Here is a 26,115-nt window from a genome sequence, read left to right as displayed (position 1 = left end):
GGATGGGGAGAAAATGCAGACAACTGTAATTGAATAACAATAAAATTTTTTAAAAAATGACAACAAATCTAACATATATGCAAAACTACAAAAACAATAAAATATAAATTAGTGACATTAAAAAAAAGAGGGGTGATCCTTTTTGTTTGATGAGCTCACAGCATGTTGTGCTGATCTTCCTCACTGAAAATTATGATGAATGCTTCAGAGATGAAATTCAGAGAAGGGGAGAAATAGTAGTATCTTCTCAATGCACTGTTGAAAACAGTACTGTAAAACTAATGATGAAAGATCTTTTTATCCTTTTTGCATTTTGATCCTACACTGAAGTCTGTAGTTAGCCTTTTTTAGAGCTAGGTGGCACTCCTGCCCCAGTGAAGTGAAACTGGCTGAGCCAGCAGTTCTTGAGTTGCTAATACCGATAAGTATGTGAAGCAGGAGAAGTGATGTAGGGGTTTTTTAGGTTCTGTTGAATGTATAGATTGGTGAAGGTTATATTTATGTTTTAACTATTATGCCATTCATTTTTTCAAATTGTATAAATTCTCTGTTTATCTGTTGCCACATTATAAACCACCTTCAAACAGCAACTGTCATTGATTTTGCTCATGAATCCACAGTCTAGTCAGGCCATGTCTAGGTGTGTTGTCTCTGTTCCATGTATATTAGGGGACAGCTTACCTGGACTAGAGGGTTCACTTGAGATGGCTTATACACATGGCTGGCAAGTGGTGCCGTCACCTAAAACCTCATGCAAAACTGGACCGTTGGCCTAGGACCCTCTCTTTTGGGACCTCTGTATAAGCTGAGTCTTCCTTAGAGCATGTTGGCTGCTTCCAAGGCAAATCACCCAAGGGACAGGTTGTGGAAACTAGTTGCTGAGGGCCTGGAAGAGTGTCACTTCTTCAGCCACAGAGTCTGCCTGGCTCAAGTGAAGGGGACTCTTCTCCCTCAGCTTCCTGAAGGGAGAAGAGTCAAAGAATGTGTGGCTATCTTTAACTTTCCATAGTAACTGATGTTCATAATGGAAAATTGAAAAATGAATAAAATATAAAGAAAAAAATGATCAGCTGTATTTTTGCTTAGAGCATTGCCTAGCACACAGTGAAATAATGTTGCTTAAATATCTTTAGTTTTTCTTTTTCTCGACTTTATACATTTTTCCAAAATTGGGATCATATTCCATGTAGAATTATGTTCTGCATTTTTAAAATTGAACATGTTCTTGGCATTTTTACATTTTATTAAATATTCTTGGGTTCATTATTGTAGCTAACTCAAGGTAAATAATACACATAGGTATATTTCCTCCATTCTACCTCTGAGAAACAGACCTGAAGAAGCTGAGACTTTTTATGAGTATGGGCTCTGGAGTGAGATTATCAGGGTCTGACTGTACCACCTCAGCTGTGAAATCCTGAGTAAGTGACCTCTGTTTGAGTTCAATTTCCTTGTCTGTGAGGTGAGGACAATGATACGCCTGTGCATGTAATGATTGGTGTGTAGAACAGTTAACAGAGTGCCAAGCACAGAGTTATATTTAATCAGTGTTTGCCATCATTATATATTATGGTTAATAGCATTAAATAGGATAACATTTGTATTATGTAGGTCATAGGATTTGTTTTGAAATTAGGAATTGAGTTTCTCTCTCCTAACTTTAAGTTTAGGTCTTTATCTGTAGTAGTACATCTAGTGTAATGTTACTGCTTTATAAAGACTTGTTTCTTTTGCCTTATAGAGAGTGGTGGCATGAAGCTCAGAAAAATAAGAAGATAAGACCTAATCCTTATGACACTAAAGTGAAAAAAAAGTTACGGAAACTGCAACTCCCACTTGGCTTTCCTAACACGGCTGTTGCAGATGCTTACCTTAAACCTGTGGTGGATGACTCCAGAGGATCATTTCTATGGGGGAAACCTGATCTTGACAAAATTAGAGAATATCCTTTTACTTAAATCATAGGAATGTTAAGCCAAATATGTGTTTTGATTTAAAACTTATGGAACATGAACTTGGATTTTCTTAATATTCCATTTGCCTAAGACATTCCTTTTAGTTCCTTTTTCCTCAGTTTTTTTTAATGGTAAAATGCACATAAAACTTACATTCATATTCTTAACCATTTTAAGTGTATAATTCAGTGGTATTAAGACATTCATGTTGTTGTACAACCATTAGCACCATCCATCCCCATAACTCTTTTCATCTTGTAAACCAGAAACTCTATACCCATTAAACAATAACTCCCATTCCCCTTGGCCCAGTCCCTGGCCATTACGATTCTATATTCTGTCTTTATGATTTTGACTATTTCAAGTACCTCATATAAGTGGAAACATACAGCATTGTTCTTTTGTATCTGGCTTACTTCACTGAGCACAATATACTCAAGGTTCGTCTACATTGTAGCAAGTATCAGAATTTCTTCTTTTTTTTTGAAGGCTGAATATTATTCTGTTTATGTATATACCACATTTGGACACTTGGTTAGTTCCATATTTTAGCTATTGTAAATAATATCCTTAGTTTTAAAGAGGATCTTTATTTGAAATAAGTAGTATAGCATTCATAGATATAACCATGTACTTAAGTATTCTGAAAGAATGGAAGGAGAATTAGGTTTTTTTTATTACTTATATTCCTCTCTAAATACTTAAGTAATCATTTGATCAGATTTTCTAAAGTTTGCAGTAGAATTAATCTAATTACAATTTTTTTTCATTCAAAGAAATATGTATGATACTTGTTTTTATTCTAGGTTAACTTTTTTTCATAGTCACAAGTGTTTGATGTCCTAAAATGAGAGTTGGATATGTTTTATCTTAGAGGACATTGCAAAGAACTAGTATCAGATGATTATATTGGAGTAATTTGTTTTGTTACTCCCACTTTTACCACTTTTAATCTTTATAAATATGAAAATCTTGGAGATAATGTGGAAAGGAATCAAGGATGATTTTTTGGATCTTTTTATTTATCACTTGTTTAAATATCTTTAGAAATATGTATGTCTTAACTGCCTGCATATTTTGTCAGCGGTATTTTGGCTGGAATAGGACAAAGACGGATGAGTCTCTGTTTCCGGTATTAAAGCAAATGAATGCCCAGCAGGTAATCATGGCAGCTCTTTTCCTAGTTCAGGATAAAGAGTTACTTTTTTATTGTAGGGTGTGTAACATACATTTTTAAATGATTTAATGAGAACAGAAGAAAACAATAAAAGAAAAATTGGACTTTGTCTTCGTTTTCTAATGTCACCCTTAGGGGCTGGACTTTGGTGTCCTTTTGATTCATTCTGATTTTGAAAAAAAACGTGTAATAATGGATTGAACACTGAGGTGGTTTTAATTAGATATTTTATCCTTTTAGAGCTATTTTTATTTCTTAACAAGTCTAGGAAGTGTCCAGTACAAAGCAATTCTCATAATTAATGTCTTAATGTTCTTTAAGTCTATGGAGGAATCATACTGTATTAAGTATGATCTAGACACTAAAATTTACTGTTATTGATTCATTTGGGAGAGAACTGGCTTTTGAGAGAGAATGAATTAGTGTTCTCTGAAATAGGCATTTAATACTAGTAAACAAGGTGGAACTCTCAGATTTGCTTTAGAAACTTTACTTGTCTAATTTATTTATTTTTTATTTTATTTTTTTAGACCCAGCTCCGAATTGATTCTTTCTTTAGATTAGCTCAACAGGAGAAACAAGATGCTAAGGGTATTAAGAGCCAGAGACTTAACAGAGCTGTGACATGTATGCTGAGGAAAGAAAGAGAAGAAGCCAGTCAAAGAGAAGTAGTTTCTGTTGCCATGGAGAAAGAATTTGAGTTCCCTGATAAAGCAAAAGTTACGACCCAGAAGAGAAGCATAGCAAGTAAATGGAAAGAGTCATCAAGCCTGAAAAGAACGAAGCTTTCAGATTCTAAAGGAGAGAGTAAATGTGGTGGGTTTTTGGGGGAAGCCTACCTCTCGCAATCATCTGATGCATCCTCAGGTGAGGATGCTGAGTGTTTATCTTTAATGAATATGCAGCAGGGAAAAGCAGCTGGAGAGGCAAAAATTAGCTCTTCAAATTTGCAGAATACAGTGAAACCTGATCCTGTAAGGGATGGAGATGCCACTATGAGCAGCAGCTCTAGTGACGATGACAGAGGGAAAGCAAAACCAATTCTGGTGACTGCCAGATCTGTATTTGGGAGGAAGGGGAAGCTGGGAAGCACAAGAAGAAAGAAAAAAACCTAGTTTAAATGTGTATTCTCTAACACTTTGTAATAAATTCGTTGTGAGGAAATAATAAAATTAAATATATGTGCACAGTCTTTGAATTTAGTGTGTGGTTTTTAAAAATATGGATGCTTAATTCGATATGTATTTATTTTCAATGTGTTACATTGTTTTAGTGTTTTCTGTCTCATTGAATACTTCCTTGTACTCACAGGCTTTGTTCATACTCCTGTTATTGTAAAATGTACAAAGTCTGATGCTTTCTGACAACATTAAACAAAAGGAAAAAGGATTTATATTGATCGGTACTCTCAATACAGATCCCTCTGACTTTACAACCTCGATGAGGAGAAAAATAACCTTATTTCTCATTTCACAACAGAGTAGCAGTTATGCCCAGCTGCATAAACTTGTCCCCCACTGCTTCCCATTTTCACTCAGGGTCCACTTACAAGGATAGCAGGAGGAAACCTCACTGCTGCAGCGTATTTAAAAAGTATGTCTGCTGTGATTAGGAAATGTAAATGGGGTGCATGATTCCACCTGTAAGCATTAACTGTACAGGAACCTCTGTACCATAATGTTCTGCTTTTAAAATACTTTGGTGGTCCCAAGCCGACTTCTTTGAAAACGTGTATAGGGCTCATGGCTGTAGTTGAACCGGTGTAGGTGCATTAACTTTAGGGAGTGGCTTCCAGAGGTGGATTATTGTTAACAGAGCAGCCCAGCCAAGGTTAGTTTGTGATTCCTCCTGCTGAGATCTCTCAACAATAACAACTCCCAAAGTTGTGAATGCTTACTTAGAGTTAAGAACACTCTGAAGATAGTATTACCAATTACTTTGAGTTTGGGTTCTTTGGCCTTTGGGTTCTTTCTTCCCATCTGTGTCCTTTTGGCATTTTGGTATTTCCACCTTTCTTGATTTCCTTCCCTCAGTCTTCAAATACTGGAACCAAATACAAAAAAAAATACCTTTCAACAATCTTTGAGTGACTTCTGGATGCTTCTATAGGCTCTCGTTTATATTTACTTTTCAGCCCAATTCTCCAAATAATGAGGACTACAACTGCTGTTTCTCTTTGTTCATGATTTCTTTCTGATTTGAAATACGTCTTTTGCTTCTGTCAGTCTTCTCTAGCAGCTTCCTAATGTCAACAGTAACTTCCACATAAATAAACTCAAATCTTTTCTTAATGCTTTTTTTCTCTAGGTATTTGAAGCAGAACACTAGGGGGTGAGGGTGAAATTAACTTTTATGTTATTCTCATTTCTCAAAACTACTTATAATTGAGTTTTCTGCATATGTGTTAATAGGTAGTATAACAGTAATTTTGCTAAATAAATTAATTTTGTTGCCTTTGATCAGTAATTTACATTTGTTTTTTGCTGTAATAGCTGGCATGAAGGCTAAATTGCTGTAACAAAGAGATGTTCATATGCAGTGGCCTGAATAACCTGGAACATTATTTATCTCTTATTTAACAGTCTGGCCCATCTGAGCTGGTAATGCAGGTGTGTACCATGAGTTAGTCAAGTCTGAGGTTCAGCCGTTACTTAAGCAGCTGTCTTGCTTAAGTGGTCCATAGTGGGTCACTTAACATCTGCATTTCTACATGCTGGAAGAGGAAAGAACCAAAGTTCAGGGCAAGCAGAATGTCTTATGTTAAAGGTGACTAGAAAAATCACTTTTGCTTCCATTCTCTTGACCTGAACTGAGCATATTCTTCATAATATACTAGAAATACTCAAAAATGTCATTTCTACCTGGGCCATGTACCCAGGAAAAGGGAAAAAGCGATATACAGGATTGTTAGTACATTATGCCATATGTACAGTATTTATAGAACAGTTTAATGATATATCTTTTTTTTCATTTAACCCTGTAACCAAGGTATATCCTTTTACAATGGAAGAAATTAGTTGAGATATTAACCACCTTTACCAAATTCACTCATCTAGTAGGAAATGTGGCCTAAACCTAAATCTTCTAACTTGAAATTCAAGGTGCTGCTTTACCTCTAAAATAAATTGCCTGTTTAAAACCAACAGTAGCAAAGCAAATTTATCCTCATTCAAAGCAAATAGGTATAAACTTATTTAGGATTCTGGTTATTGTATATAGTTTTTATAAAATTACCTTTCAGCTCATTAACATTTTCTTTAGCTATCTCTACATTTGCTGTTAAAGAGCTCATCTATTGAGCACTTAATTTCACTTACTATATTTGACTCATTTTTAAAGATTCTAGTTGTCTGATGTAATTCTTGTCAGCAATTTTTGAACATTTTAATCACCATTAGTTTAAATTTTTTTTTTTTTTTTTTAGAGAGGGGGAAGAGGGTGAGAAAGAGAAACATAGATTGGTTGCCTATCATATGTGCACTAACTGGGGACTGAACCCATAACCCAGGCATGTTTACTGACAGGGAATCAACCTGTGACCCTTCGGTTTGCGGGCCAATGCCCAGCCAACAGCCACACCAGTCAGGGTAGTCACAATTACTTTGAAGTCTGTGTTAACTCCAATATCTGGTTTACCTGTTGGTTTCCGTTATCTCTTTCTTGATATAACTCATAGATTTTGACAGAATGCTGGACATTGTGTATTAAAACTTGTAGATTTTCTGGATCTTCCACTTGAGAGGGTTCAAGAAGGTATTCTGGCAGGCAGCAGAGGAGAACACCTCACTCTGAGCAGCACTGAGTGAATTCAAGCCTGGTTAGCAGTCTTTGTAAGACTCCATCTTCTAGTCCCCCACCCCCATTTACTAAAAAGTAGTTTTGCAGGGTACCAACTGACAGCCAAGTGTTTCTCTTCTTTTGAGCTTTACTTTACTGTCACCTATTTTATGCTTGGAAAATAAGCATTTTTTCCCTAAGCATCTTACAGAGCAAATATCTTGAGTGACATGTCAGGCTTATTTTTCTGTCTCTGGGATCTTGGACCCCCCAATTCCTGGCTGCCTTGCCAGCTGCAAACACTACTCTTTTGTCTTCCCAGTTGACATCCTTTCATGTTGTCCTCTCTTTGGCTTCTCAGCCTCTTTACACCAATAATCACTATGGAATTTATGTCTGTCTCAGCAGCTCTCATGCCTTCGAGTATGCGTGCATGCCTGCACCTATGTTTAAAATTTGCTTTTCTAATTCTCAGAATAAACAGTTATAAACTACACAAAAATTGAGGCAGAAGTTTCTCTACTTTTTAAACAGTGCAATATAATTGAAATTATTACTGTCATCATGTCAGTTTAGATTACCAATTTTCAACCAGTGTGCGACCAGAATTTTTAAGACATGCGATACCTGACTAGGGGCACTGGCCTTTTTTCTCTTAGGTTGTCAAATCAACTATACAGCCAATACAACTATAGCCGTCTGGTGTGAATGAATCAAAATCATACCTATTTTTTGTCAGATTGGCAAAAATATATTTTTTGGTAAGCTGCAAAAATTTAGTATTTGATTTATGTATGCCACAGGATGAAAGAGGTTGAAAATTGCTGCTTTAGATGATTGATTTAGAGACTCTGCCTCTTAAGAAATCGAGCAATGAGTGTACACAAATGTTCATAGCAGCATTATTCACAATGACTGAAGGTAAACCAAGTGTCCATCAACAGATGAATAGATAAACAAAAAGTGGTATGCACATACAAATGGATAATGTTATTCCATAAAATGAAATCCTGACATAGGCTAATACAATATGGGTTATCCTTGATATCATTATGCTAAGTGAAATGAGCCAGACACAAAAGGACTAATATAATTCCATATAAATAAGGTGGAGAACAGGTAAATTCATATAAACAAAAAGCAGAATGGAGGTTACCAGGGTTGAGGGGGAGAGGAGAAAGGAATGTTGTTACTGCCTGATGGGTAGAACTTTTGTTTGGTATGATGAGAAAGTTCTGGAGATAGTGGTGAACATAACATTGTGAATATACTAAATTCCACTGAGTTGTACACTTAAAATGGTTAAAATTATGAAGTTCTTAAGTTATGTATATTTTGCCACAATAAAAGTTTTTGAGTTTTTACTTTAAAAAGTTATGACTTTGAAGATGACTTACATGACTTTTTTTCCAGTGTACCTTTTTACATGTAATTCTTTATATACATTTTTCTTTTTAAATTAAATTTATTTGGGTGATGTTGGTTAATAGGATCATATAGGTTACAAGTGTACATTTCTATCATGCATTATCTATATGTTGCATTGTGTGTCCACCACCCAAAGACAAGTCATCTTCCATCACCAAATACTTGGCTCTCCTTAACCACCAATCCCCCACCCATTCCTTCTGGTAACCACCATACTGTTGTCTGTGTCTCTGAGTTTCAGTTTTATATTTATATTTTCCTCTAGGCACTATAAAACAATCTTTGCATATAACTTATCCAATTGAAATTTATGAGACACAGATACAAATTTATCATAGCATCATTTATTGTATTTTCTTTTTTAAGTACTGATTAGTGATCTTTTTAAATCACATATTAAACTTATGTGTAATTTTCTATAAAAAAGAAATCCAGCAATGAGGTTTCATGATCTTTTAAATACCTCTTTGAGAAAGATGATTTTTATTCACCAAATGAGTCTTCATTCTTGTTTTAAAAAGTACCAAAAAGTGTCCTCTGCCCAGAATTAACTATCTAGGAATAAGGTTTAATTGTTTAGGATTTTGCAGTTTCCAGACCTTTTTACATACCATATTCATCCCACAGATATATATTGTATGCCTTTTATAACCCTGTTTTATAGATGAGGAATCCATGAAGCACACTAAATAAATACCTAAAATCACAAGCTGATTATTGACAGGGATAACCAAAGTTAGGCTCCCACACCAATATGTTAACGGGACCTCAGTTCAACTTTGTATACATTATGGTATGTGAAGTATTTCATAGTAGCTGCTGTATTCATACTCCTAAGTTTATTTAACCTTACAACATTGCTTGATTTTGTTACCTACAATTATGTACTATTAAGAGTATTTTTATTAAGAATAGAACTAGCATATGATGAAATAAATCAGATGGAAAAGGACAAAAACAGGATTTCACTCATGTGGAATATAAAAACAAAAAGTAACAAATGAACTAAGAAAATAAATAAAAACAAACTCATAGAGACAACAGAATGGTGGTTACCAGAGAGGAAAGAGGGTAAGGGGAGGGTGAAGTGGGTAGAGGGGGTCAAATATATGGTAACAAAAGGAAACAACTTCAGGTGGCAAGTGTGCAATAGAGGGCACAGATGTTGAATTATAGTGTATACCTGAAAATTATATTATTAACCAATGTTACCCCAATAAATGTAATTTTAAAAACGTGTGCAGTGACAGCCAGCTCCCATACCTCTGGCTAAGCAACCCCAGGCTTGGAACAAGCAGCAGCCAGCTTTGGATCATAGTTTGGCTTGCCTGGAAGCCTCCAAGCCCAGCACAAGTAGGAGCCATCTGCAGATTGCTTTGTTGCTCAGGCTGGGTGGCCCCGGGCAGAACATAGGTGGTAGCTGACCCTGGCCTGCAGCACTTGGGAAACTCCAGAGCCTGCATACCCAGTGGGTAGCTACAGACCATGTTGGAGCACCACCTCCCTGCCCCTGCACAGCTAATCCTCCATGGAGGGTGGAGGTTGGTGGTCAGTGGTCACAGCCAGTCCTTACAGCTGACTGGCCTGGGTAAATTCCTCCCATTGACCTGCAACAGCAGTCAAGGCTGAACTACAAGTGGATGGTGTACCCAGCCCACAGGAAGGGTGCACCTTGAGTACTCAGTCTGAGTGATAGGGAAGTCTGTGCTACTCCACCCTACAGGGCCCCTACTACATTAGTTCATGCTACCAAGACAGGGAGTCATAGCAGCTTTCCTAATACAAAGAAACAAACAGGGGGGCTGCCAAAATGAGGGGACAAAGAACTGTGGCCCAAATGAAACAATAGATCAAAACTCCAGAAAAGGGGCTAAATAAAATGGAGATAAGCAATATATCAGATGCAGAATTCAAAATACTGGTTATAAGGATGCTCAAGGAACTTAGGACCTCAACAACATAAAAAAAGATCTGGTCAGAAATGAAAGATTCACTAATTGAAATAAAGAACAATTTACAGGAAATCAAGAGTGGATGAAGCTGAGAATCAATACAATGATATGGATCTTAAGGAAACAAACAAACAAATCATCCAGAACAACAAAAAGAAAAAAATTAAAAAAAAAATGAGGATAGTGTAAGGAGCCTCTGGGATGACTTCAGGTGTAGCAACATTCACATTATAGGGGTGCTAGAATGAAAAGAGGAAGAGCAAGAAATTGGAAAAATAGTTGAAGAAATAATGATAGAAAATTTCCCTAATTTGTTTAAGGAAATAGATGTGTAAATCCAGGAAGCACAGAGAATCCCAAACAAAATAGACCCAAAGAGGCCCACACCAAGACACATCAAAATTAAAATGCCAAAGGTTAAAGATAAAGAATCTTAAAAGCAGCAAGAGAAAAGCAGTTAGTTACCTACAGGGGAGTTCCTATAAGACTGTCAGCTGAGCCCTGACTGGTGTGGCTCAGTGGATTGAGTGTTGTTGGCCTGTGAACCAAAGGGTTGCCAGTTCAATCCCCACTCAGTGCATATGCATGGGCTGAGAGCCAGGTCCCCAGTAGGGGGCGCATGAGAGGCAACCACATATTGATGTTTCTCTTTTTTCCTCCCCCTCTTTCTAAAAAATAAATAAATAAAATATTTTAAAAAGACTGTTTCTTTCTCAAAAGGAACTGCAAGCTAGAAGGGATTGGCAAGAAATATTCAAAGTCATGAGAAGCAGGGACCTACAGCGAAGACTGCTCTATCCTGCAAAGCTATCATTTAGAATGGAAGGACAATAAAGAGTTTCCCAAACAAGAGAAAAATAAAGGAGTTTATCATCACCAAACCATTATTATATGGAGTGTTAAAAGGACTTATTTAATAAAAAGAAGATGATGAAAACTATGAACAATAAGATGACAACAAATACAAATCTATCGACAATTGAATCTAAAAAACAAACTAAGCAAAGAAGAACAGAGACAGAATCATGGATACAGAGAACATTCTGATGGTTGCCATATGGGAGGGGCATTTTGGGGCATTGGTGAGGGGATTAAGAAGTACAAATTGGTACTTCTAGTCACAAAATAGCCATGGTGATATAAAGTACACTGTAGGAAATGGAGTAGCCAAAGAATTTATACATGTGACCCATGGACATGAATAATGGTGTGGAGATTGCCTAAGGGAGTGTGGGGTTGCTGAGTGGGAAGGACAAAAGGGGGGAAGGTGGGATAACTATAACAGCGTAATCAATAAAATATAATAATAATAAAGATGGTCACCCATCCAGAACAACAAAAAAAGATACTTGCAGTGAACAGGGACATTTATATCTACTCTTAGATGTTCCTCTGTGTGCACATGTGCAGGTGAACAGGTGGACATAACCCTCAGTCTTCCTATCCTGAGTAGGAAGGAATCTTGGTAATATGATTCCTGTATCCAGAGCCCAACTTCACACATTCAAAAACATTCTGGTGTGGTTGTCTGAATCTAAAAATGATGCTTGCACCCAGGCAGGTGACATGAAAAATACATGGCCTGCGTCTCTTAGAACGTCATAACTAAAGAGTCTTAAATTACTCTTGGCATCAAAACTATAAAAATTGATCGCTTTGCCCAGATAATCTTCAGTCACTTGCAAGAGTGGTTTATACTCACTTATTAACCCTGGCTATGTTCATGAGACACTCACATGGAATATTCCGACTGTTCTTCAGACCCCTTTTTCACAGGCGTTCTCATCTCATTGCTGTATAATTGGAGGCTCTGAGCTGCAGCTGTCACCGTCCTAATCCCTTCTGCAAGGACTCATTGCCAGTGCGTACAGTAGCAAACTGTGTGCTCTGGTGCCTTTCAGGCACCATCAGAGGTCTCATCAGCAACACAAAAGTTGTGGATGATACTTTTTTAACCTTCCTGAAATTCTCTGCTGACTGGTTTCGGTATGTGCAGATTTAACATTTAATAAATTTCACCTTCAGTTTTCACATATATAATATGTGAAAATTATTATCAATTTTCACATATATAATAAAGACTGCTCTCCTTAATGGAAGAGAAACTGAATTGGGAACAAAAGGTGTGACCACTTTTGCTATTGTTTAGCCATGTGACCTCAAAGGTGTAATTTAATCTTTGGTTTTCCTTGTTTGTACACTGGAGGGGAAGTAATTTGTCTTCTAACTTACTATAAAGAAAAATGTGGTAGCTCTGAAAAATGTTTTGGGATCCTTGGAAAAAAAGGAGTGCTATATAAATCCATAGTAGTGCAGTGATTATTATATGACTCCAAATTCAGATGTAAGACATCAAATTGTTGCTTTCCAAAGTTGGAATAACAGCTCATTTAAGCTTATGCATGTGATATGCTCTACTCGAGAGGCATAAAATACTTTTATTTCTTCAGTTTTAAATATGTTTGCTGAGATGGTATGGATTCTTTAGAGTAGAAGCTACTCAAAATCCCATTTGGCAGTTGGGCTACATGACATTGGGTATATGCTAATGACACATTGATGGGAACAATGTGAAATTTGAATTTATTGCTATGTAGACAGCTTTATTTTAAATTAATACTATGGTTTTTACTACACTGAATGAAACCCATTTTCTCCCAATGTTTTAATCACCTCTTTTAGGATTGCTATGTAACTAGTCAATGTAACAGATGATGTCTTTCTTTGTGATAGTGAAATAGTCTCTGATGAAGAATGTGTTTTTTTCTAGTAGCTTCTAAAATTTCTGACTTTGAAGGCTTTATTTGAATTTTGATTTGTACTAGTGTTTCCATGGTATTCCTTAAAGTATGATTTATTAATATATGATTTTAATATAATTCCCTGCTGTTTTTTAAGTTACAATTTTTTAGGTAAATATGAAAGCACTCAACACATTTTGAATTAATTGCTACCATTTGATATTTTAATGTATTATTTGTCTAGTTTTCAAGAAATTATCAAGAAAACATCAGTATATAGTCATCCATTGATTCATCACTTAATGGATCCAGAAGCTCAAAAAGGTAAATCATTTTATGTTTCTTTATGTAATTTGACCAATTATAAGATGACAAACAACAGAATGTAAAAACTTGCCTTTTCAATGTTTATTAATGTCTTAAATGGAGCTAGGACTTTTATCAATTGCATACTATATCTTGGCTTGTGTTTGCTAACCTGTAAATATCTCTAATAATATTTAGTGTTTACTGTTATACATGATGATATGTTATAGGTAATTTTGAAGAAAATAAATTAAGTACATAGACTTGCTAAGTATTTACTTTTTAATCTGCAAAAGTGGGATAATTTTTTCCCAAGTGCTATACTCATAATTGTGAGCTCTGAGTTATTTCATTTCAGATAAGAAGACTGTAAGAGAGATAAAAAGTCTTATGTAAGACTACATGTTTTTACTAATGCTTGGATAAAAGATTATTTTAGATTATAAATACATTTCTAGCTTTTGTTTATGGTCCCTCTGATGTATTAGTTAGAGGCAAATACATAATGTAATTTGACCTCTTGGTGAAAGGAGAATTTAAGTTTAAATTCTACTACCAGTGTAGTTGTTTAAATGGACACACCACTTCTACATCATCTTAAATAGTGTGTCTTTGTCCAGATTATGTAATATAACTCTCCCCATTTTGATATAAAAAGTATAGACATATACTCTTGACATGGACTAAAATAATTATTACCATGTTTTTGTAGTATAAATTTAATTATTTTGGCTTCTTTCTCTCTTTCCTGTATCTACACACTGTGGGTGTTCACTAAAATGTAATCCTATTTTTCCTTTTTTCAAAGGCATACCAGGTGGCCTCTAGGTGAGTTTATCTCCAGGCCACAAGAGCTGGGTGTTTGCCCAGTTGTTGGCAACCTGTGTGGCTGAAACACTAATGGTTTTACTGTAGTGATTTTTGTAAATCTAAGCATTTAAAGTTGTAATCACTTAGAGAATCCTGCTATTTAGCTCTTTAGATGATTCAAATGAAGCAGCAATGTCTGTATAGTTTATGAATACAATTACATCATTTTCAACAATGCTTGGTATCAACTGTGTGTATGATAATTTGGCAAATTATAAAGGAAACAAGAATTTCATGGTAAGGCTGAGACAGAACTAGTATTAAAATATTTTACAACATGAATAATAACACACCATAATCATGTATATGGCTAATTAAAGCTTTAAAAACATGTTCACAGCATAGTGTTTAGGGGATTAAATGTGTGTTATTGGGACAGAGTCAGGTAGCATTTTGTTGGAAAGACTCACTAACCAGAGGAACACTCAGTTCTCAAGTACTAAAGGATGTTGACTTGTCCTGTCCTCTTTTATACTTAGTATCATGTGTTTGGAAAGGATGGAGCCAACCCATAGCCCAGTACTTCTATTTCAACATTGGCCTGAAGATTGTGGAGTTGCAAAATGTCACTTAATTAATGCAGAGATTAAAGTTAGGACTATGGTGGATACAAAATTTCCTCTGTCTATGGTTTCTAATGCTAAATTAAACTGTTTAAAAACTCATCCACATTAGCTATTCCAGATATCTTGTGATGTCTATCTCTTGCCAAAAGCAACTTTTCCAGTTGTTAGCATGGGTAGCTAACATGTGTTATAAACTAGCGGTTTGCTCCTTAGGATCTGCACCCTTGGAGCAGGTTCATCCTAACCCAAGGCTCAGTGATTCCTGTGGACAATAACTTAAATTTGTATCTTTCAAGTGCTTCTTTGATGCCTATATACTGTCAGTTTGGCTCCTTCAATAAAAGAGATGTGAAAATGTGATTGAACATATAAGAGTCATAATGGGAGAAATCTTTATGGGGGATAAAGAAGGAACAGAAGTAATCAGGGGAACCTTCAGACCATGATGCATGTCTGATACCTGTAAGAGGAGAGAGAGAAGAACTGGTGGGGTAGGAAGAACCTCAGATTGCAGCACAGTCCTGAGAAAGTTTCTGGCAGGCCGATGGGGAGTCCCTGAGCAGAAGGTGCTCACTAAGGGAGTGTCCTTTATGGAAGGGGAAATGGGCTGCCTTAGTAGGCAGCCCTAGGGGAAGCATGGCCTCTGAGGAGCCAAAGGGATAGCAGCGGGCACTATTGGGTGGTTACGTTCCCCATATCAGGTTTTCTTAATCTGAGTGGCATACCTCTGTGGCTGGCAATTCATGCCACCTATTTTTAAATATACATTAAAAATAATTTTCCTTTGCCAATTTGCCTGTTTCCCTATATTTTTTATCTCAGTTTATGGCAACATCACTTCCCTGGCTATCCAGAAACCTGGAATCATGCTAATCATTGTTTTACCTTATAATATGTTTTCTACCCCTCACCACCTGTTTTCAGCATCAACCTCGATGCAGATCTATATTATTTCTTTCCCTGATTATTTTAACTGCCTTCTAACTGGCTGCCCTCACCCTGGACTAGCTCCCTTTCTTTATCATCTCTAGTTTTCTCCATAGCCTGCATGATCTTTTAAAAAATTCAAATCTTGCCATATTCACCTTCTGTTTAAAATTATTCAGTGTCTTATTATTTTTTTATAGGATAAAGTCAAGACTTCTTAGTGTGGCATAACGTGTTTTATCTTATGCTACTACCACAACTTATTGTACTTTCTAGTTCTCAGAGTTTCCCAAATTGAAAAATCAGTCAAGAGTCTTTTTGCTAGAGGGCTTTTATGCATGTTGTTTCCTGTGTATGGCATGTATTTTCCTCTCTTGTTTGACTCACACACTCATAATCATCAAGCCTCTGGTTATTCTTTCTTGAGTTCTCTGTGGCATGGAACTTTCTATTTGAGTTAATCAGTTAAGTCTCTGTTATAGCACTTACATGCTGCTCCATCTTTGCATTCATAGTGCCCAGGTACTCAATAAATCAGTGATTTAATTAATTAAGTATAACTGGCTAGACTTAAAATTTGCTCATTGGTGATGATCTTGTCTTTCTGGTCACCAGTCAGTTGAGTCTTCTCAGGACCAAGTATAATATATTACTTAGTGATGTCACATGAAAATCTTTCACAAGAATCTTCATAAATATTTATAGAGTTGGATTAATAGCTTTTAGAAGCAACATTTCCTTAACATACAAAGAACAAAGTTCATTTGTGTAATTCTACTGCTATTTAAGAAATATCAAACTATAGTCTGAAGCAATATGTTTAATATACCAGTTAGAGTATCATAACCCATTTTATTCCTAAAGTGAGAATTATTCATCAACACAGTTTACATGTTTTAAAAGTAACCTGAATAAATATTGTATATGCTAAATAAGACTAATAAATTTCCTCATCCCCACAACTTAGCTCAGATGTCTCCTTGAGAATGCTTCTCCTAATCTGACCAACCAGTGATGCTTACCATAGCACTTTAGAAATATTTCTTTATTGCATTTCACTGGCATTGGTTTGTTTGTCTCTTCCCACTGTGATCCCAGCAGCAAATTTTGAGTACAACTAAAATTTTTTTCCAATTGCATCCCGACTAGTCTCAGTAAAAGATGAATTTTTTCTTCTTAAGTACAGTAATATTTGATCCACTTGATTAAAGTTACAGCCTCTGTACTTTCTTGAAATTAAGCAGACATGTAGACAAAAACAAAGTTTGTGAAATCTCAGGAATTAGATTCAACATGAAGACCTAAGACCTTGACATTCCTGAGGCATGCAGAATTCTATCTTTCAGGCTAGCCTGTGACCATTTACTAATCTGAAAATATCTTTAGCATCTTTTTTTCTTTTGAATATCTAGATATTTCTTAAGAAACAATGACAATCATCTTTGAATAGAAGATTTAACTGAATGACAGTCTCTTTCATTTAGTTGAGGGTTTTTTTTTTTAAATTTTGCTGACAGGTTTTCATGACAGCCCTCTAATGGAAGCCTAAATTTACTTGTCATAGCTAGTAAAGATTTTTTTGGTTTATTTCTGTGATCTGACTTTTCCATTTATTATTGTTGTTATTGACCTTAAAAGTATAAAAGGGAAAAATACAGACAGAACCTCTATATTTGAAGGCTTCTGGCAATTCAGCTTTGGAAGTCAATTCTCTGTTGAATTTCCCTCTTAAGAAAATCATCACCATAATGTGGCAGAATCTTGCTAATTTTCACTTTATAATTAATTCTCAGGAGAACAAGAGCACCTGATAAATTTTATTCACTATCAGAAAAGATTTAATAGTAGGAAATGGTGTTAAGACTTTTTTATATCAAAAAGCATTAAAATAGATAAGCTCAAATAGCAACAGAATTGTAATACTGTCTTGATTATGTTTTATTTAGAATATATTTTAATATTTATGTTTCAATATTAAATTCATTAATAAAATAATACTCAAGATTATAGTAGATAGCTTTTGTCTAATGGTACAGATATCAGGAGTTTTCTGCTTTTCATATAAAAAGCTAAGATTCATCATTTTGAGTAACATTACCTGCTTTTAGTTACTTGTCCTTGGGCCTGAGTGCTAGGTAACAAGGGAGAATGTGTATGGGAAAATTATTCTTTATATATGCAATTTAAATTTTATGGCATGATAATACTATTAACTTTTTGAGGCAATTCCTCTTCAAATCATAACTAAAAATCAAAGAATATCTATTTATTTATTAATCTGCTGAAGATCTAATCCCATGTTCAACAAATAATCATGTGTGCACTTTGAGGGGCATGTTCTTGGTATGCCATATTTGGAGTGTAAATTTCTCACTTTTACTACAATAAGGCTACTTTAGGGATACAGTTAGAATGGAGCAGTTTGGTGTTTGTTTTTTTTTTTTGCTGCACTTTTTATTAGATTCCAGTTCAGAGGTTCTTGTTGTCAACCTTGAAATGGGTAGTGATATTGTTAAAACTTAATATCAAACATGTCTTTTGGCTTAACCAAATAATTACTATTACAATCATTACCTCAAAATCTTTGAATAGAAGTTAATACTGAAAAACAGCAGTCAAGTTCTAAGGTGGAAATGATTGCATGTGTGTATATATTTGCTTTTATATCTCACATACCTAAACAAATTATTTTAAGCAGCTAAGTTTAGTATATTTTGGTTTCTTGGTGTAAATTATGCTAATTTTTATGAGTGTTACTTCTTTTTTTCTTAAAATTGTTAAGTACAGTTTCCTGCCTTTTCCCCCCATCCCAGCTGAAGCCCCCAGAGGTCCCCATCTCCCTCCCATTTCCAACCCCCTCATCCCCCATTATTGTCCATGTGTCCTTTATAGTTGTTCCTGCAAACCCTTCACCCTTTTCCCCTGAAATTCCCTCCCCTCTCCCCTCTGGTCACTGTCAGCCTGTTCTCAATTTCAGTGTCTTTGGTTATATTTTGCTTGTTTGTTTTGTTTGTTTTGCTTGTTTGTTTTGTTGAATTAGGTTCCTGTTAAAGGTGAGATCATATGGTATTTGTCCTTCACTGCCTGGCTTATTTCACTTAGCATAATGCTCTCCAGTTCCATCCATGCTGTCGCACAGGGTAGGAGCTCCTTTTTTCTTTCTGCTGCATAGAATTGTGTAAATGTACCATAGTTTTATGATCCACTCATTTGCTGATGGGCACTTAGGTTGCTTCTAGCACTTGGCTATTGTAAATTGTACTGCTATGAACATTGGGGTGCATAGGTTCTTTGGGATTGGTATTTCAGGGTTCTTAGGATATAATCCTAGCAGTGGAATTGCTGGGTCAAAAAGCAGTTCCATTTTTAGTTTTCTGAGGAAGTTCCATACTGTTTTCCATAGTGGTTGCACCAGTCTACAATCCCACCAACAGTGTACTAGGGTTCCCTTTTCTCCACAACCTCTCCAACGCTTGTTGTTTGTTGCTTTGTTTATGATGGGCATTCTGACTGGTGTGAAGTGATATCTCATTGTGGTTTTAATTTGCATCTTACTGATACCTAGTGATACTGAGCACCTATTCATGTGTCTCTGGACCCTCTGTATGTCTTCCTTTGCCCACTTTTTAATTAGGTTGCATGCCTTCTTAGAATGGAGTAGTGTGAGTACTTTATATATTTTGGAGATTAAACCCTTATCTGAGGCATCATTGGCAAATATGTTTTCCCATTCATTTTTTTCTCTTTTTATTTTAATACTGTTTTCTTTAGCTGTGCAGAAGCTTTTTATTTTGATGAGGTCCCATTTGTTTATTTTTTCCTTTATGTCCCTAGCTCTACGGAACATATCAGTGAAAATTCCGCTGCATGAAATATCTGAGATTTTCCTGCCTATGTTCTCCATTAAAGTCCTAGAGGAGACGTATATTTAAATTTTTCATCCACCTTGAATTTATTTTTGTGTATGGTGTAAGTTGGTGATTGAGTTTCATTTTTTTGCATGTTGCTGTCAAGCTCTCCCAACACCATTTGTTGAAGAGGCTGCTTTTACTCTACTTTATGCTGCTTCCCCCTTTGTCGAAAATTAATTGACTTGGGTTTATTTCTGGGTCCTCTGTTGTGTTCCATTGGTTTATGTGTCTGTTTTTATGCCAGTACCAGGCTGTTTTGATTACAGTGCCCTTGGTATCAGGTATTGTGATCCCTCCAACTTTGTTCTTCTTTCTCAAAATGGCAGCAGCTATTTGGAGGCATTTATGGTTCCATAAAAAATTTGGAAGTGTTTGTTCTATATCTGTGAAAAATGCCATTGGTACTTTAATAGGTATTGCACTGAATCTATAAATTTCTTTGGGTAGTATGGACATTTTGATGAGGTTAATTCTTCTGATCCTTGAACGTGCTATATGTTTCCGTTTGTTTGTGTCTTCCTTGATTTGTTTCTTCAGTGTTGTACAGTTTTCTGAGTACAGGTCTTTTACCTCCTTGGTTAGGTTTATTCCTAGGTATTTTGTTTTTCTTGTTACTATATCAAATGGGATTTTTTTCCTGATTTCTTCTGATGATTCATTGTTGGTATACAAAAACGCTTTTGATTTCTGGATATTGACTTTGTATCCTGCTGTTTTGCCAAATTAATTTATTAGGTCAAGCAGGTTTTTTTTTTTGCAGAGTCTACAGGATTTTCTATGTACACTATTATGTCATCTGCAAACACTGACAGTTTTGTTTCCTCCTTTCCAATATGGATGCCTTTTATTTCCTTTTCTTGTCTTATTACTGTTGCTAAAGCTTCCAATACTATGTTGAAAGAAGTGGTGAAAGTGGACAAATTTGTCTTATTCCTGGTTTTAGTGGGAAAGATTTTAGTTTTTGCCCATTGAGTATGATGTTGGCTGTAGGTCTCTCATATATGGCCTTTATTATGTTGAGGAATGCTCCCTCTATTCCCACTTTTCTGAGTGTTTTATTTTTTTTTTTATCATAAATGGGTGCTGTACCTTATGAAATGCTTTTTCCTCATCTATTGATATGCTCATGTGATTTTTGTCTTTGCTACTGTTTATGTGATGTATTCCGTTTATTGATTTGTGCATATCATACTATCCTTGCATCCCTGGGATGAATCCCTCTTGATCATGGCGTATGATCTTTTCAATGTATTGCTGGATGCGGTTTGCCAATATTTTGTTGAGAATTTTAGCGTCTATGTTCATCAGCGATATTGGCCTTAAGTTTTCTTTCTTTGTTGTGTATTTATCTGGTTTTGGGATTAGGATGATCCTGGCTTCATAAAAAGAGTTTGGGAGTCTTCCATCAATTTGGATTTTTTCAAATAGTCTGTGAAGGGTAGGGCTTAGCTCCTCCTTAAATGCTTTGTAGAATTCTCCTGTGAAACCATCTGGTCCAGGGCTTTTGTGTGCTGGGAGTTTTTTGATTACTGCTTCAATTTCCTCTGCTGTTATTGGTCTGTTCAGGCTTTCTGCTTCTTCTTCATTCAGTTTTGGAAGGTTATATTTTTCTAGAATTTTGTCCATTTCACCTAGGTTTTCAAGTTTCTTGGCATACAGTTCTTCGTAGTAATTTCTTACAATCCTTTGTATTTCTGTGGTATCAGTTGTAATCGCTCCTCTTTCATTTCTGATTGGTTTATTTGGGTCCTCTCTCTTTTTTTCTTGGTGAATCTGCTTGAAAGCTTGTTGATTTTGTTTATCTTTTCAAAGAACCATCTCCTGGATTCATTGATCCTTAGAATTGTGCTTTTAGTCTCTATGTCATTTAATTCTGCTCTGATCTTGGTTATTTCCTTCCTTGTACTTGCTTTGGGCTGTCTTTGTTGTTGTTCCTTGAGTTCTTCTAGGTATAGGGTTAGGTTGTTTGTTTGAAATGTTTCTATCTTTTTTAAGTAGGCCTGTATTGCTATGAAATTCCCTCTCAGGACTGCCTGTGCTGTGTCCCATACGTTTTGGGTTGTTGTGAGTTCATTTTCATTTGTTTCCAGAAACGTTTTGATTTTTTCCCTAATCTCATTCTTGACCCATTTTTTAATAGCATGCTATTCAATCTCCATGAGTTTGAATATTTTTGGTTTTTTTCCTTGGAGTTGGTTTCTCTTTTAGTCCTTTGTGGTTGGAGAAAATGCTTGATATGATTTCAATTTTCTTGAACTTGTTGAGGCTTGTTTTTTGTCCTATCATGTGGTCTATCTTGAAAATATTCCATTTGCATTTGAAAAGAATATGTATTTTGCTTCTTTGGGATGAAAGGTTCTATATATATCAGTTAAGTCCATCTCTTCCAGGGAATTGTTTATGCTACAATATCTTTGTTGATATTTTGTTTGGAAGATCTGTCCTTCTTTGACAGTGGCATGTGAAAATCCCCTACTATAATCGTGTTGCTGTCAATATCTTTCTTGAAGTCCTCCAAGATTTTCTTTATGTATTTGGGTGCTCCTATGCTGGGTGCATATATATTTACCATGTTTATGTCTTCTTGGTGGATTCTTCCCTTAATTATTATGAAGCGATCTTCTGGGCCTCTCTTTATGGCCCTTTTTTTGAAGTCTATATTGTCTGATATGAGTATCAATACCCCTACTTTTTTTTCCTGTCTGTTTGCTTGGAGAATTTGTTTCCAGCCACTCCCTTTCAGTCTGTGTAGGTCTTTTGTCCTGAGGTGGGTCTCTTGTAAGCAGCATATGTGTGGGTCATGCTTTCTTATTCATTGTGTTATTCTATGCCTTTTGATTGGAGCATTTAATCCATTTATGTTTTCGGTTCTTATTAATATGTACTTATTCATGCCATTTTTTTGTACCTGTGTTCCTCTCTCTTTCTCTTTTCCTTCCTTTTTTTTAAAGCAGTCCCTTTAGCAATCTTGCAGAGCTGTTTTGGTGGAGGTGTATTCTTTTAGACTTCTTTTGTCTGGGAATCTCCTTATTTGGCCTTCTATGTTGATTGAGAGTCTTGCTGGGTAAAGTAGCCTTGGTTGCAGGCCTCTGCTTCTCATTACTTGGCATATTTCTTGCCATTCTCTTCTGGCTTGGAGTATTTCCACGAGAAGTCAGCTGCTAACCTTATTGGGGCTCCCTTGTATGTTTCTTCCTTTTTCTCCCTTGCTGCCTCTAAGATTCTCTCTTTGTCTTTGAATTTTACCATTGTAATTATGATGTGTCTTGAAGTTGGCCTCTTTGGGTTCCTCTTGTTAGGGACTCTCTGTGTTTCTTTGATTTGTGTGACTATTTCTGTCTTCAAATTAGGGAAGTTTTCTATCATTACTTTTTCAAACAGGTTTTCTATCCCTTACTCTTCCTCTTCTCCTTCTAGTATCCCTATTATGCGGATATTATTACATTTCATGTTGTCCTGCATTTCCCTTAATCTGTTTCTGAGCCTCTTTTCCTTTTCTTGCTCTTTCTCAGTGTTTTTTTCTACGTTGTCCTCCAACTCGCTGATTTGATCCTCTGCTCCATTGAGCCTGCTTTTGATTCCTTCTCCTGTGTTCGTCAGTTCAGAAAATGTATTCTTCATTTCCTCTTGGCCCTTGGTGATAGTTTCTATTTCCTTTTTCATGTTGATATAGTTTGCAGTGAGTTCATTGTAGTTTCCCTGTAGTTTTTGGTAATTTTCTGTGAGCTCAGTGAGCTTCCTGATAACCATTGTTTTGAACTCAGTATCTTATAGTTGACTTGCCTCTATTTCATTTAGCATCATTTCTGAGACTTCCTCCTTTCCTTTCATTTGGGGATTGTGTGTCTTCCCATGGTTTGTGAGACTCTACTTGTTAGCCTCTGCTTTTTAAATTGACCTCTTTTGACTCCCTCAGTATATGGTGTGAAATTTTATGCTGGAATACCTGTGAGATTCAATGGTGCAGTCTCCTTAATGTCCTAAGCTTGCTGATCTTGGGCTGTTGTTTATATTGGGTCTCTGTATGTTTTTGGGTTTTGATTATTGTTGAGTCTTTCTTTGGTGGGTCCTTCCCTCCAGCTGGTCAACTGAGCGTCACTCTGTCCACCACTTCTTGTGTTCTGTTGTGCAGGTGTGGACAGGTTATGTTGACGCTGATTCTTCCGTGTGTAGAAGGTTTTGAGGCTTCTCTCTTGCTCTTGCTCTGTTGTTTGTTGTGGGCAATTTCTCCACCATTTAGTTGTATTTCCAGATCGGTCCTGGATTGAGGTTAGTGTGGATTCCACTCCCTCCTTCACCTTCTTCCGTTGTTATCTGTTGATGGTTCCTTTTTTGATGGGTTTCCTCTTCCAGCAGGTTCACTGGTGTTCACCACTCCCACCTTGGAAGCTCTCTGGAGTAGCAAAGTGAAATTTGTCTCACTGTCTGTTGTTGGGATAACCCATGTTTGGGTCTAACTCTGGTCTTTTCAGAGCTCCAGATTTTATTGTCTCACCTGTGGGAAAAGAAGGGAAAAAAAAACAGGGGGAAAGAAGGAAGACAGAAGGAATAAAAAAGGAAAGGAAGGAAGAAGGAGTAAAAAAAAAAAAAAGGACAGAAAGGAAGAAGGAATTAAAAACAAAAAGTCTCCTGCTGGCTTTAAACCTGTCAACCCAGTTCTGCTGGTCTTCTTGGCTTGGTCAGGGTGAGGAGGGATTCGTTTCATTCTTCTCCCTTCCCAAGCCTCACTCTTTGCTGTTGTCCAGCCTCCAGCCCAGTCCCTCAGTGCCCTTCTTCGCCCAGCCTAGGCCTTTAGTCCACCATTTGGGCTGTCCTTAAGGTGCACCAATTAGGGGCAACTCATAAACCACCTTCTTGCTCTTTGCTGTCCTAGATGCTAGGCGCTCTCAGTGCTCCTTCAGGGTAGTTCAGCCCCCCACTAAATCAAGTCTTTTCAGGGACTGTAGCTTGACTCTGTGGGGTGTTTCCGCCTTCCTACTAGAGAGCTGGTTGGCCCTGCAGGGCTCTGGGTGCAGGGACCAGGTGGAAGGTGCTCCATCCCTGGTGCCTTGGATGTGAGCACAGATCCATAGCTGTGGAGGAGGTGGATCGGACCTTTGGCATTCTTGGACCCCAGGGCTGCGGGGGTGGGGACATAGGAGGTGGGCGGCTGCTGCAGAGAATTCCCTAAACAGCCGTGGAGTGCCTCTTTTTTCTCTTTTTCTTTTTGAAAAATTCCTCCTATGCAAGGCCACCGGTCCAAACTAGCACCTGGCCTCTCACACAGAATCTCTCATACAGAACCAGCCTGGCTCTCTCCCAAGAATCTTACAGCAGACCCAGCAGGCGCCTGGCCTGTGGCTGCAGCCGCCCTGGTCCCCACGCTGGTCCCAGTGACCTTATTGTCCTTAAGTACTCTCCTTACCATCTGATTTTTCAATTTCCTCTACAATTTTTGGTCTCCAATCTTCATATATGCTGGAATACCATTGGCTATTCACTCTGTTCCTCAGAAAATCAGCTAGCTGTTTCACGTGTGCACAGGGGGAAGTGGACTCTGCTCCCACCTATCTTGCCGCCATCTTCTCTCTGAGTGTTACTTCTTATGGAATGACTGTGGTATACATGTAGTATTTAAATGCAATAGGGAGAAGCTAAAATTCACAGGAAGATGGCAGCGACATAGGTGGGAGTGGAGTCCACTTCCCCTCAGCGCCAGTGAAATACCTAGTTGATCTGAGGAGCAGAGCGAACAGCCAACAGTATTCCAGCATATATGAAGATCAGAGACCAAAGATAGAGGACATTGAAAGATCTGATGGTAAGAAGAGTGCTTAAGGACAATAAGGTCCCCGGGACCCGCGAGGGGACAAGGGCGGCAGAAGCCCTGGCCTGGGCACAGGGGCTGCTGCAGGATTCTTGGGAGAGAGCCAGGCTGAGCTCTGAGCAGCCAGGTGCTTGTTTGGACCAGGGGGGCTTGAATAGAAAGAATTTCTCAAAAAGAAAAAGAAAATAGAGGCACTCAGGGGCTACTTAGAGAACTCTCGGCAGCAGCCGCGGCCTCTGGCGCCCCTCCCCCCTCTGCCCATGGACTGTGAATGGGGGATAAGCAGCCCTGGCGCTCACCTGAAGCCCGGTTGCACGCACGCAGATTAGCGGACTGGGGGCCCACACCTGAAACCTCAGGTGGGTGTGCATCTGGAGCAGAGGCTAGCTGCTCCACCCACAGGCCCAAAACAGTTGACCCCAGCACTGCATGATTCAGTCCCAACGCGGCCCCGCCTGCCTGAGAGATTCAAGACCAAAGCAGCTGGATGGGCTGATAAACGTCCTGGCTGCCTGCCAGGGACCACACCTACAACACCTACCTAACGCCTGTGCACAGAGCCCTGCAGGGCCTACTGGCTCTCTAGTCCAGCAGAGGGGAGCTGCAGGGTTAGGGGAGACTGCATTCCCTGGAAAGACTCGACCCAGTAGGGGGCTGGACTACCCCATAACAGCACCCAGAGCCCCTAGCATCTAAGAC

At 37.4% G+C, this 26,115-nt stretch overlaps 2 protein-coding genes across 6 annotated transcripts in view; both read left to right on the top strand.

Annotated features, from left to right (window-relative positions):
- BIVM (basic, immunoglobulin-like variable motif containing) overlaps positions 1–4,324 on the top strand; it is a 74,895-nt gene extending 70,571 nt beyond the window's left edge. For both annotated transcript variants that reach the window (XM_053916434.1, XM_053916432.1), the window contains 3 exons: positions 1,742–1,944; positions 3,032–3,114; positions 3,663–4,324. In XM_053916434.1, coding sequence (XP_053772409.1) covers positions 1,742–1,944; positions 3,032–3,114; positions 3,663–4,247 — 871 coding nt within the window. In that variant the 3' untranslated portion in view covers positions 4,248–4,324. The remainder of the gene's footprint in view (positions 1–1,741; positions 1,945–3,031; positions 3,115–3,662) is intronic.
- Positions 4,325–11,548: 7,224 nt separating this feature from the next.
- The window catches only part of METTL21C (methyltransferase 21C, AARS1 lysine), a 33,670-nt gene continuing 19,103 nt past the window's right edge, over positions 11,549–26,115 (top strand). For 2 of the 4 annotated variants that reach the window (XM_045186724.3, XM_071220198.1), the window contains exons 1-2: positions 11,549–12,275; positions 13,275–13,354. In XM_045186724.3, the coding sequence (XP_045042659.1) occupies positions 13,333–13,354 (22 nt within the window). In that variant the 5' untranslated portion in view covers positions 11,549–12,275; positions 13,275–13,332. Of the gene's footprint in view, positions 12,276–12,585; positions 12,634–13,274; positions 13,355–26,115 lie in introns of those variants that run through there. The other 2 variants (XM_024578869.4, XM_045186725.3) reach the window with 2 other exon arrangements.

This window comes from Desmodus rotundus, chromosome 13 (assembly GCF_022682495.2).
Source record: "Desmodus rotundus isolate HL8 chromosome 13, HLdesRot8A.1, whole genome shotgun sequence".
Classification (NCBI taxonomy): domain Eukaryota; kingdom Metazoa; phylum Chordata; class Mammalia; order Chiroptera; family Phyllostomidae; genus Desmodus; species Desmodus rotundus.
The sequence above is the reverse complement of the archived record's forward strand: the minus strand, read 5'-3'. Positions and strand labels throughout refer to the sequence as shown.